Source organism: Mesitornis unicolor, unplaced genomic scaffold (genome assembly GCF_000695765.1).
Source record: "Mesitornis unicolor isolate BGI_N332 unplaced genomic scaffold, ASM69576v1 scaffold42747, whole genome shotgun sequence".
Taxonomy (NCBI): Eukaryota; Metazoa; Chordata; class Aves; order Mesitornithiformes; family Mesitornithidae; genus Mesitornis; species Mesitornis unicolor.
In genome coordinates, this window is record NW_010196535.1 from 1 (window position 1) to 12,505 (window position 12,505).

The window sequence follows — 12,505 nt, forward strand, 5'->3', positions numbered from 1 at the left end:
ACAGTTATATGTAATATATACAGTATTTTTATAATTATCATCTTTTGAATAATAGTGCAGATTCTTGGTAGTCTGGTGTCCAAAGAAAATTTCAGTACGATTAATTTGCTCCCCTGTGTTAGCATCAGATGTTCTTTGCCTGTAACTTGGTGCTTTTTACAGTTGCACAAAGCCAAAAACATTTACTGAACTGACAATGGAGAAAGAGCTCCTGAACTGTTTTTTGGTCAGGAAGCTTCTGCAGTTGTAGTTCTAGAATATGAAAACTCCAACTCCTTTGACTACAAAGTCAAAAATACACTGGTCTCGCAATGCAAGATGCTGACCTCATTCAGGCTCACTTAACTAATTCCTGTTTGTTCAAAAATTCATAAGAAGATTTTCATAATGGGAAAATTTTGTCCAATTGGATGTTATTTTCGATAAGTTAACCTTTGTACAAGTTTTCTGCCAGCTGGGATACTGTCATCATCTTACAGCTGGCATAAAACAGGTGTGAGGACCCTACTGTGCTCTTTAATTTGATGTAAATTTACTCATTTGCCTATCTCTGATCCAGCTTGAATCACCAAGTGATCTGGCATTTTGTGCCTTCAGTGTTTGCATCAACCAGTGCTCAAGTATTTCCTTTTCATACTTAAATGATTTAATGGTGGTCCTAAAACAAACAAAACAAAACCACAAACTTAAAACTTTGATTTGCCTTTCTGAGGTTTACAGTTGTGTGATTCTGCTCAGACTGACCAAGAGAGGGTGCTCAAAATCCATTCTTTACCACTAGATGGGAAACATTGCATGGCTTACAGGTTGTTCTCAAGACCTTAGTGGGGATAGTGAATTTAAATGCTAAGGAGTTTGCAAAATTAAATAAAAGAAAAAATGCAGGACTGTTGTCAATGTTTTAAATCTCTATCAGGGAGAAAAAATACAGGAATATGCAGATGGAAGAATATATAAGTATGCACTCCCTTTCAGTTACACACAGTCAGGATACAAGATTGAGTGATTAATTCTGTTTTCTTCTGTAACTCTTAATTTTTATAGTTTGTAGTGATGGCATATGACACCGGGACAGTTACTAAATTTTGAAACCGGTTTTAAGCTTTTAAAATTAAGTTGAATTGCAATCTTAAGGAAGCTGGGTACCTGTAGTAGGGTACCAGTAGTCAAAACACTTCAGTCAAGACTGCAAATGTGTTGTAGGTATTTAGTTTAATCTTATGATTGGAAAAGCAAGATGTGAAAGTTGGCTCCTACTAGATACTGTCGCTTGGGCCACAGATGTTGCTTTGGGGATTTTTTTTTGCAAATACCATATAAGTAGTAATTACAGATGTCTTCAGCATGCAGAGTATGTCTAAGTACCATGTTTCATTAAGGTGGCAATTGTATATTCTCAAAAATTCATTCATTCTAAAATTAAACTGCCTATCTGCTCTATATGATATGAAATCAGTTAAGCTTCAAATTACTGTTTGGACAACTGGTGTTTGTTTAATGCCTGTACATTACACAGATAAACCATTTTTCTTGCTGCATCTTGTACTGATTTCTTCAGTTGCAAATTATCTCAAAAAATTACCATTTCTTCATGAGATTTTCTTTATAGATTCACAGTGCATAGAGAAAAATAAGTGTGTGTTTTTTTTCCCCAGATCATTCCCTGGCTCCCCCATACTCACTGGCTTCCTTACTTCAAAAGTAACTGGTCAACATCAAGTTGTGCTCCAATTTCTGTATCACTTTACAAGCAGATCCAAGACAGATACCTTTATCTTCATTGATAATCACGCATGAAATCTTATTTCACATCTAAAGCTGTTTTTTCCTTATAAATTTGTCTCAAATTAGAAAAAAAAGTAGGAGAATTCCTACAATAACTTTCTGTGTTTGTAATTTTTAGGTTCCAACATCAAAATTCTTGAAGATCAGTTTGATGAACTAATAATAGAGACTACAATGAAGCGTAAGCAGTGGCCTAGAAAGATATTGATGCACACTATCCAAGCCATGAAAGCAGAGCAAGAGATGTTGGTGAGTAGCCTAACATTTTCAGAAAATCTTTGCATATAGTAGCTGCTGACCATGTGTAACTTGAAAGAAAGAAATTATCGAATGTTGACCTTTAAGAACACTCCCATTTTGATTCTTCGTGATATAATGAAATTGTTTATTAATTTTTTCTTCAGTAAAACGAGGGTTCCTGCAATGTGGTGTGACTATGAGTGAATTGGGCCTATGGCACAGGTTACTTAAGGAGATTGCTTCAACGTGATGACTTAGGATTTACATGCCAGTGTACACTTATTTATCTTGTCAGATCCAGGTTTCTGAAATTCTTGGCTGAAGAATGGTTAAAGTACTAAATGTTATGATACATACAGGTATTATCATGTGCAGTATATGACTTTTAAAAAGATATCTGTGTTTTCCTAAGCACTTTTGTTAATAACTGCATTGAGTAAATTTTTTTAGTAAAGAAAGCACAAAACAAGTAATATAGATTAATGAATAGGTGCAGTGACCTCTCTGGGTTTTTTTGACAGTGAGCGTAAATTACTGGCATTTAGCAACCAAGGACATGACTGGATTGTTTAATTTCTTTCCTGCAGTTGCATTAGGCCTGCCTTTTGCTTATCTGCTTATTAATTAGGAGTAAATTTTCTTGACTGAATTTTCATGAAAAGAAAAGGACAAGAGACAATGAGCACAAATGGAAATGCAGGAAATTCAATGTAACCATTCAAAAACAAAAATTAAAGGCTGTGAAGGTACTGAAACCCTGGCACAGGTTGCTCAGTGAGACTGTGGAGTCTCCATCCTTGGAGATACTCAACCTGACTGAATGTGGCCCTGAGCAACCTGCTGTAGTTGGCCCTGCTTTCAGTAGGGGGTTGGACTACACCATTTTTAGAGGCACTTTTCAAGCTCAACTACTCCATGATTCTATGAAGCCCTGGTTTTGCTGGGATAGAGTTATTTTCCTTATAGAAGCCAGGGATTTTTTTTTTTTTTTCTTTTTTCTTTTTTTTTTTTTTTTTAGAAAGTTGTTTTAAGAGCCTGCATTGCATTTCTGAGGGCTAAAATTGACAAAAGTAACTCTCGGTTAGCCTAGCATAGATGATTTACAGTAAGTAAAAGTGCGTGGATAGATATCTGTTTTAAATCTGAGATACTTTCTAAAATATATTGCCTTTTGTGGTCTCTGTTTTGTCAATATATCAAGATGTAAAACAAATAAACTAAAATAAAATATGCCATTGCATAAAACTAGGATTTAACAAGACCTTTTAATCTTTCTGCTAAAGGAAAACTTATGTTCTACCTGAGTCCCAAAGTGGATTCGTTATTAGAATGCCTCTCATGCTAGCTTTTGTCTATTGCTGACCACTTCAACTTTTATACCACCACAGCTAGATGATTATTTTAAATATAAGTGTCTGCAAAATATAGCAAGTTTTTAGTTTATCTCTGTAAATGAAGTGGCTTTTTCCCCCCCTCTCAGCTACTTCTGCGAAGGTACTGGTGGTTTCTCTACTTTTGGTCGAGGAATTTTTGTTCTTTTTTGACCCTAGCTACTCCTGTGATGCATGTTTTCTGAGGCATAAAGAGCAGCTATGAAGACACAGTAATTAACTGCAGTTTATCTGGAGAGAACCACGCATTTAGTGCATAGTCCTATAATTGCCAAAGCAAGAGATCATCCTGTAGTATTTCAGTCAATACGTTCTGTTATGTTTGAGGATAATGCAAGCAATGTTTGTTGTTCTGCTTGGAGCTGTTACTGTTAACTTGCTAAGAAGATGTGTGAACTGTGAAAAATTTGCTGTGGTAAAGCTTTAGGGAGGAATAAGTAACTTTCCTCCTGCTTGTTTTGTTTTTGATTGAAGAAGGTTGAGGGACAGCTTCTGAAGTGCAGAAAAACACTAACTTGCAGATGATGTAACGTACGTTCCCATGTCTTTGCTCTGTTTCCTTCTTTCCCAGTAGTTACTTCTAATTCCATCTTCAATGTAACTAAAGGTCAGTTGTATTCATTATTTATGGTGAGTTGGCTTTGTGTCACAGTTAACTGATGTCAAGTCACAAGCCTTGCAGTAGGACCAAAGAGCCAGAGAGCCTGGTCTGTGAAGGAGACTGTTCTTATGCATAAGCGATGGCAGAACTAGAATGTAGTCATTTAAGTAGTTTTCTTTTTCTTAGGTTTTTGTCTTAATGTCCCCTTTATTCGCATTGGCTCCTCTGTGAAAGCGTACTGTTTTTGTGAATGGCTCCTTAGAAGTCAGAGCAGCTCTTTTTCCTTGGTTGTGCAGCAGGTGGCAACGCTTCTTCCAAAATGCCTGGATTTCAGTTTAGTTCTCATGCTGTAATAATTAGGATTCTGCAAACTAAAGCAGATTTTGGAGACATGTTTGCAGTGAACTTCACTGTGTTAACCAGAACACTGTTTTCAGTAACTGAGTATCTATAAATGGTACCTCTAATACATTCTTTATCTAAATAATTCCACCACCATCTCCTTCTATTAGTCTTTCTCCATTGTTCTGACTGCTATGTGTATATTAGATATCTATTAAACCAAGAGGTTATTTCAGAATTTTTCTTTTTTATTTTTTTAATATGCAGAAGCTCTACCAGCCTTTTGTAACACCAGAAGAGAGAAGATTGCAGCCTTCTCAAGGTAAAGATTTTGCGGGGAGGGCAACTGTACTGAAAAACCACTGCCTACCTTACTGTCTAGCTGTAAATGTTTAAGAAGCTTTCTTTAAACTTGTATAAAATTATTGACTGTTTAAATAATTAACTAAAATACCTAGGAGTTTGTCATAACTGAATGTACTGCTGCATCAGTTTGTGTACCCATTTCTTTTCTTCTAAGCGCTGTCTGCTGTTAGGCATGGTACTTAAAGGCAAAAACTGCCCACTGTGTGGGTTTGGGGTAGGAATTGTCACAAAGCCACACTCAATAGGTTTTCTTACTGCTTTCCTTCACCGCTGGTGGAGGCCAGATGGGGAACTGGATGGATTGCTGACATTATACATTGACCGTTCCTGTGTTCCTTTTACATGAATACTAGAAATGGTTCAGTCTCTCTTCCTAATCACTCAGTTTCTTCAGGGAATTGAAAGCAGTTGTGTAGTACTCTGGCAGTGTTGACTTTCCTAATTTGCACAGTAGGCATCAAGTTTTATTCTGCCTGTGTCATTTGTAAGGGTTGATGAAGAAACAAAACTGCAAACAATATCTTAAGTTTGCTACATGCTTTTGAAAGAATCCTTGTCCAGACTCTGTGGAACGAGGTGGTGTATTTTGCAGACAATGATTGAGTTGTGCTTTCTTGAGGCTGGCCTTAAGAAATTGAAAGTTGTCTTGCCTGTCCTTAATTATTGAAAAATGACAGAATTTTCCAGTGCTGTTCTAGTTGGAAAGTGTGGTTACAGAACCCTTGCTATGGATCACTGCTCATGATGCAAAGCTGGTGTAACAAGCAGCGGTGGTAAAGTTTGAGAAGCTGAGCTTAATCTTCCAGTTTGTACCCTGCTGATCTGAGTTCACTCTAGGCATCATTTCCTCTTTGTAAACAGGAGACATTGCTTCCAGAAATGCCAGCCTGTGCAGCACAGCAGCTAACAGGAGCAGAAAAGTGTCACTTCACGTGTGGGTTTCTTTTGGTTTCTGATGTTCAGATCTATGCTTTTCTGATGCAAATTAACTACTTCTTGTAAGTTAGTAACAGCTTGCCCTATGGTATTGCCTTTTTGGGTTTGGTAACAGCAAAGTCCTAGCCCAATATAGCATTGAGTTTGTGCTGAATTTTGGTATTATGTAGTCTTTGGGAAGTTTATGTATCCTAGTTTAGCAAGTACAGTGGCCAGAAACCAAAAATGCTTAGATTACTCAATACCTTTCATTTCCTTTTTTCATTTCCCTATGTTTCGGAAAGGCTTGAAGACTGAGGAATACAATGCTGTCCATGTCAAGCTGAACTCCTGCAGGCAAATTTCATTTAACTATGTGTCAGCCTTTCTGTATAACTGGAACAATACAATTAATTATTTTTACTTTTCCTTAACTCCTTCCTTGCCATTTCATAGGGTCACCAGTCTTCTAATCCAAATACATTATTGTAAGACTGCTTCGTTAGGGACTTAACCTTCTTTTAGAGACTGTCCACTACAATAGTAGTGGAGGTGAAGCTACTTAGTTCCCAGGAGCACGCTTGCTTATCTGCTGATTTTATTGATAGCATAGCATTGCAGACAGAATAATGGTGGAGAACATGCAAAACAGCTTTATAAAAACTTAAAAGAGTGTAGCTCTTGAGTAAGGAATTATTATTGCTTGTAAACCAATTGTAAAAAACTTATATTGTGTTGATGATCTTATCATATTGCTACTGCAATCAAATCTGCCATTTCCCCCCAGTATTCTGTACCTGCTGCCTGCTTCAGTGTTGCTGAAAGCTTCTTTTCATTTCTTTTCTTATTAATCCAGCAGAATTAATGCAGTTCATGTTGTTTATGCTTGGTTCTTTTTTATTCTTGGTGTTAATGCTTGGTAAGTTAAGCCAGGAGAAAAATGTCGCTTTATTGTGAAAGCTGACTTGGAGCTGTAAGATTACTTTTTTCCCCTCCTTAAAATGGGTTTCATTCTTCTCATGTTCTCCAGAGTTGTGTTTATTCTCCTTCTTTAATGAATTTTTATCAAATGTAATGTGAACTTGAAAGGTTTGAAAACAAATGTGGGTTTTTTTCTCTATAGCTGCTCTATTCCTTTATGTCAAATATTGTCTTTGTGTCTCATGCTTTGTGTAGGCTGTAGGTTTTCTAGTAAGGAATTTTGTAGCTTGCTACAGTTGAGACTGCTAGGCACTACTACATTTTGACTGATAAAGGGTAGTAATAATAATAAAATAAAACATACGAGCTGTCGTTCTCAATGCTATAATGAAATAGATGTTTTGTAGGTTTACATTTTATATGGGGACTACTGCTTTGCTGTGTAATTTCTAAGAAGTTCATAGCGAGTATTGGAGGCAGGGAGTTAACATTTCAGGAATTTATTTGGGCTTTGTTTTTCTGCAGATGCTTACATCGCAGATCTGAAGCAGCTGACTGAAGTGGCATCCAGACAGATCAGTGGAGCAATGCAGGTGAGATCTCTGTGCTCCAAGGGGATTTTTTTTTTTTGTTATTTTCTTGATCTGTTATTATGCCATGAAACAGGAACTGTAACTCACCTTGATTATAGTTTTGTACAAAAAAGCCTGTATGTGTCCTTTTGAAGCAAGTAGATCTTTAGGTTTGGGCTGCTGAAGTTGTATCTGTTAAGCATTCCCCCTCACATGGTAGTACGGAAGATTACCCTGTGGCTGTAGGAAGTATTTTTTACAGAGATTTTTAGAACCTGCAGCATCTGAAAAATAAAACACTTTTTGAAGACATGTACCACTTCATACAGCACACATTTATTACTCCAGTACCACCTTAGGCATGAACTGTGGTGTTCCTGTGACACTAGAGATGTAATGAAGGAACATTTAAACTTGCCATACTCTTTGTATGGCTTCTGAGCACAGACCCTGTCACTGTTAGACTGGTAGCTCCAAGTTCCCAGCCTTCACCTGTCATCCTGAGGACCATCTCTACAGACACTGAAGCTTTTGGGGCCTGTCAGACCCCAATTAACGTGTTTCATTCATTGTAACCATTACTTTTCCCATGTAACTTGAGATAATTGGGTTTGGTTTTGCAGTCTCTCCCGGCACTGATAGAAAGAGCAGAAGGTTTTTCCCAAGCGTTAACTTGGCAACCAACCTTGGAACTCTGCAAGCTGCGGCAAGAAGTCTTTGCTGGTTGCAAGGCAAAGGAGGAAAAGAGCGTCCAAAACTTTGTATCTCCAGGAGAAGTCACACCAACAGATGCTAGTACCAGAAAAAATCCTTATGTTTTGCTGAAAAGAAAAAAAGTTGTGGGTTCACCAGAAAGAAGATGCTACCCACTTCGACAGAGGAAGATTAATCTCAGTGTGTGAATGTCTTATTTGGTATTTTCACATTGGAAAATCAGTTGTACTCTTGTTCAGTGTGCTCAGTCTATTTTCTCAAATTTTCATCTCACCTCTAATTCAGTGCTATACACAGGAGCTTCCTTAATTATTCAGTCTTTGATCCTTTTAAATATTTCTGTTTTTACTGTTACACTGGTAGTATATGAAAGACTACATGTACCGGTAGCATTTGATACCCAACAAATATATTTACTCATTAACTTTCATTTTTTACTTTTTTATTACAGCATTTAGCTTGAGTCGTTGTGCCTCTCAGAGTTGTGCGTGTGCTTTATGTATGTGGGCAGTCATTTAGTAAACCATAAAGTGCTCATTTACATGAAGCATGTCCCTAAAGAGGATGGAGAATGTCTACTTCTCCTAATGCACCTTCATTTATTACTGAGTCAGGTGACTATTTCTTTAATAAATACATTAAAAGGAAACTCACACTGAAGCATATTGAAAACACCAGATTTGATAGGAAGTTACAGTTTTTAGAAAATCCACACACATATGTGACATTAGTCCCTGCTATTCCACTTTGCCTGAATTTAGGTCAGCTGTGCTTAATTTATAGTAGTTTTTGTTTAAACTTGTACTTCTATTAATTGTATGTGTTTACTCGGCAGTGTGCCCTTGGAACAAGGGTTCGACCATCCCCATCTTACCATCTGATATTTCATTTCATGTAATCCAATTATGCAGTCTGGGGGTTTCCTGGACAATATTTCTACACATTACAGGATCTTGGGTCATGTATGCATTTGTGATGTTTGACTAAACTTTAAAGATCAGTATAGGCTACCAGTAAATGGTTTTAAGTCAAGCTAGTTTACCCTTTTTCTTTTCCCCTTTGCAGATTAGCAGGTAGGCAGAGTAGCACAGTAGTACTAAACTGACCATTTTGCTTTAACCATTCATAACTTTTTCTTGTTTAGGATTGGATGTGCTCACAGTTAATACTCATGTCTGATACGTAGCCTATTTTTAGAGGTGTTTTTAGAAGTTTTATTAATGAAGTGTACTGTGGTAAGAAGTTGGGTCCAACTTAATGTCGAAGAGACTGAAAATTTGCAAGAAAACTTGAGACAGACTTTAGCATCATTTATTTTGTAAAGGTGAGCTTCTGTACTAAGATTTTGTATATTTAATCATATGTAAATATTTGTTTCCCGTCGCTCTTGTATATACAAATGTGTGTTTTTATACAAAGTAAATTAAATCAGTTAAGAAAAGATCAACGTCTCAGATAACGGTGGTGGTTCTAATCCTGGAAGAGATGGGGACTGAACAGTGAGTGTACTTCAGAAGACATCTGTGTTAAATTCTGGCTTGAGTAACTGAAGTAGTTCCATTTACTGCCTTTGAACTCACAACTGTTATTAATCGCAGGGCTACAAAGCCTCTAATGTAAGAGAGGACAGGATGTGAGAGGGGCTGGAGCGGCAAAGCTGTGGAACGTGTGACTGGGACGGTTTTTAACACCGCAACTTGCTGTTCTAGCTGCTTCTGAGTATGCTGGCTTGAAAATCCCCACCATGACTTTCTTCACCACGGTCTCTTTAATCTGAGTCTTCCTAGACTAAGATGAGCCCTGCAAGGTTTTGCCTGACTACCATTATAGTATTTGAATGTTTTCTGTGTTAATATGAAGATTCCCTGCTATACTCTGCAAATAAAGATAGGCAAGTACAGAAAATAGGTAGGAAGAGGTGCATCTCTTTGAAGAGGTCACATCAAAATGGCCAAGGTAGTTCAAATGCCTTAAGAAATAAGTAGGGATAGCGCTGTGGATTAAGACTTAAGTGGATTAATGAATTCGCCCTACAGTGCGTGTTAGTGTTAAGAAATTGCGATAGTTGGCCTGCATGGGATTTGAAGGAAGAGGGAGTGGATGCCCTGTGCTGGGGCAGTCGGGCCTTGTTCCATCGCCTTTATTTCAACCACAGCTGGGTGGAAAAAGAAAAATGCACCTGGAAACGTTGGCCAAATAAATAGTTTAAGGAAGGGTAAAGAAAACAAAACAATGAAGATGCCAAGTGCAACATCTGAATTTACAAATGAATCCACAAATCTGGTGGCCGCTTCTAGTCAAACAGCACTGGAGGGTGTCAGAAGACCTCTAAGAGTAAGTTCTGTGATGAGCTAAACTCAACACTTCAGTGTTGAGCTGTTTTTCGAATGGTTATTAAAAATAAAGATATATTCTTCCCACTGGGAGAAATACATAAAATAATTAATTTTTTCCTATTCCAGTAGCCTTTTGTCCTTCAGTTAACTCTTCATAGAAATCAGCAGTGTTGCGCAAGACAAGTGTCTAATCAGGCTTCTACTGAAATGTCACAACATCCAAACTTCTTATTTTTAACTTGGGGCGAATTGGTATTGCATCAAGAAATGTCTGGTAGTTTTTCTTTATATAGCCTTTGAAATTTTGTAAGACAGCTCAGCGGTGATGGAGGCTTGGGAACATTTCTAAGCAGAGTTTGAATCTCTTGGTTATCAGGGGGGAGAGGGAACATTTCGCTGTGTAGAAATCCTTTCCCTCCTTATTTCTGGTGTTAATGTGTACCATCAGTGGTGTGCTTATCTCTTGAGAGGATGGGCCATCCCCCTACCCAAGAAAAGCTTGCGAATTGAAGCAGTATCCATGCACACTTTTGCTGTGTGTAGTTTTTGAATAAAGGAGATTGTGAACAGCATGCAGGGAAGCTCCTTTTCCCGAAATCTTGATGTGGATGCCTGCATCTGAAAGCTTGGGCGCACTGGTGCTCTGAAACCCGTTTCTGCTACATGTTGTTCAGAAGAGCCGCGCTGAGCTTAGCTGCCTTCAGCAGCTCTGGTCTGCTGGTCTGCGTGTGTGTAGGCTGCTTTAGCGCAGACAAAAATCACTGATAAACTGCCATTATAAAATGTACAGTCAGCGGACTGGGCTTGTTTTCTCTCCTGCATTGAAAAGCTCTGCCTTTACTGCTGCGTTACCTGGAATTACTGTGTAGGCATTTCTACAGATGTACCAGAGATAGCTTCAGTACTAAGCAGAAACTTGTTCCCACAAGCAAATTTTGACTTTTCATTTCCTTTGCCACTTTGAACAAGAGCAGACTGTACTCAGGCTCAAGGGGACTGTCCCATGATTTGTCCCATAATTGTGGGATCCTGGAAACATTACAGCAAGGCAGCAAGAAGCCCAGTGCTCGCTTTTTACGCAACCGTCCCAGCTAAGTCTCAGCTCCTGCCGTGTATTTTTACTCCTTTTCTTTAACTGCATGATGTGTAGTTAATGCAAAATTGAGCTGTCAAAGTAGTGGTTGAGAGCAATTCACTCTCTTAATCGCTCACCACCTTGATGCTAGTGCTGCCTTCCAGGATATGTTGGTTTGCATCCCCTCAGCTGAAGGACAGCACTGAACGTGCACCTTCTCTAGCCTCTGTGAGCACCCCCTTGGTGAGCATCCAGGTGATGGAGGAAGCAAGGCTGCTTTTAAAGAAGCCAGGGGGTCATAAGATGTTCGGGAGACCCAGCACAGACTGGGGATGCAGGGTAGGTCACAGCAGTTTTGGCAAGGGGGGCCTTCCTGGGTTGTGGGGCCCCGTGGCTGTTTGGTGGAGAAGGCTCACAGGTACTCAGTCCTCTGGGTCCAGAGGAGCTCTGAAAAAGTGGAAAACCAAAGCTGTGGGTAGCCTGGAAGATGGAGACACAAGCTGCTTTGAGGTGAAGCAGCTGGGGAGAAGAGCAAAGTCCTGCTCAGGTGTTTCAGCAATTCTGATGGTGCCAGAGCTTATCTGTGGCAGAGTGCAGACTTCGCTTTGACTCTTGGGACTCCCAGGCAATGCATTTCTCTCACCTTCAGCACCAACTGTGAGCCAGACGTTCCTGAAAGGACAGTCTATATTTACTCAGTTTGCAAACCTTGTAACCTCATATTCATCCAAGCTGGATGACTCAAACTTTTGCATAAACCAGAAAAATAGGGAAGTATCTCATTTATTAAGATACCTGGGGCCCTATGACTGATGGCCCTGCAGGTTGGGGACTCTTGACCCTCCTTGCATGGCCATGTGTTTACCCCTGAGAGCTGCACACAGCCAGGAGTGCACATTAGGCACCACATACAAATACATCTATGGATGTTGTTGAAGTACCTGTGGGTGCAAATACAGTCCCTTCCTTCAGAGCAGAGGGCCAAGATAACAGTTCAATTAAAATGCAGGGGAAGTGTCTGAAGGAATTAAAGAAACATTATTCCGACTTTTATAATAGTCTTGACAGAAGAGTTGAACAGAAAGATTTTTGTCGGTGGCAACTGCGTTTTCAGGAGTTCTTATCCGGCTTCGTCTTTACAAGAAGCCTGTGGCATTTCCTTATTATTTAAAGGAACAGGGCGAGCAGCGAAAGTGAAAATCGCTTTATCCCAGTCCCGGGGCCATGTCCTCACGCCCACGAGGCCC

At 39.0% G+C, this 12,505-nt stretch overlaps 1 protein-coding gene across 1 annotated transcript; it reads left to right on the top strand.

Annotated features, from left to right (window-relative positions):
- Positions 1-1,902: 1,902 nt before the first annotated feature.
- On the top strand, positions 1,903-8,035 carry NSL1 (NSL1, MIS12 kinetochore complex component; the record flags this gene model as incomplete). Its single annotated transcript, XM_010188514.1, has 4 exons — positions 1,903-2,034; positions 4,627-4,681; positions 7,087-7,154; positions 7,757-8,035. Coding segments are annotated over 4 exons (534 nt in total), but the record flags the coding sequence as incomplete, so codon positions are not given.
- Between the last annotated feature and the right edge of the window lie 4,470 nt (positions 8,036-12,505).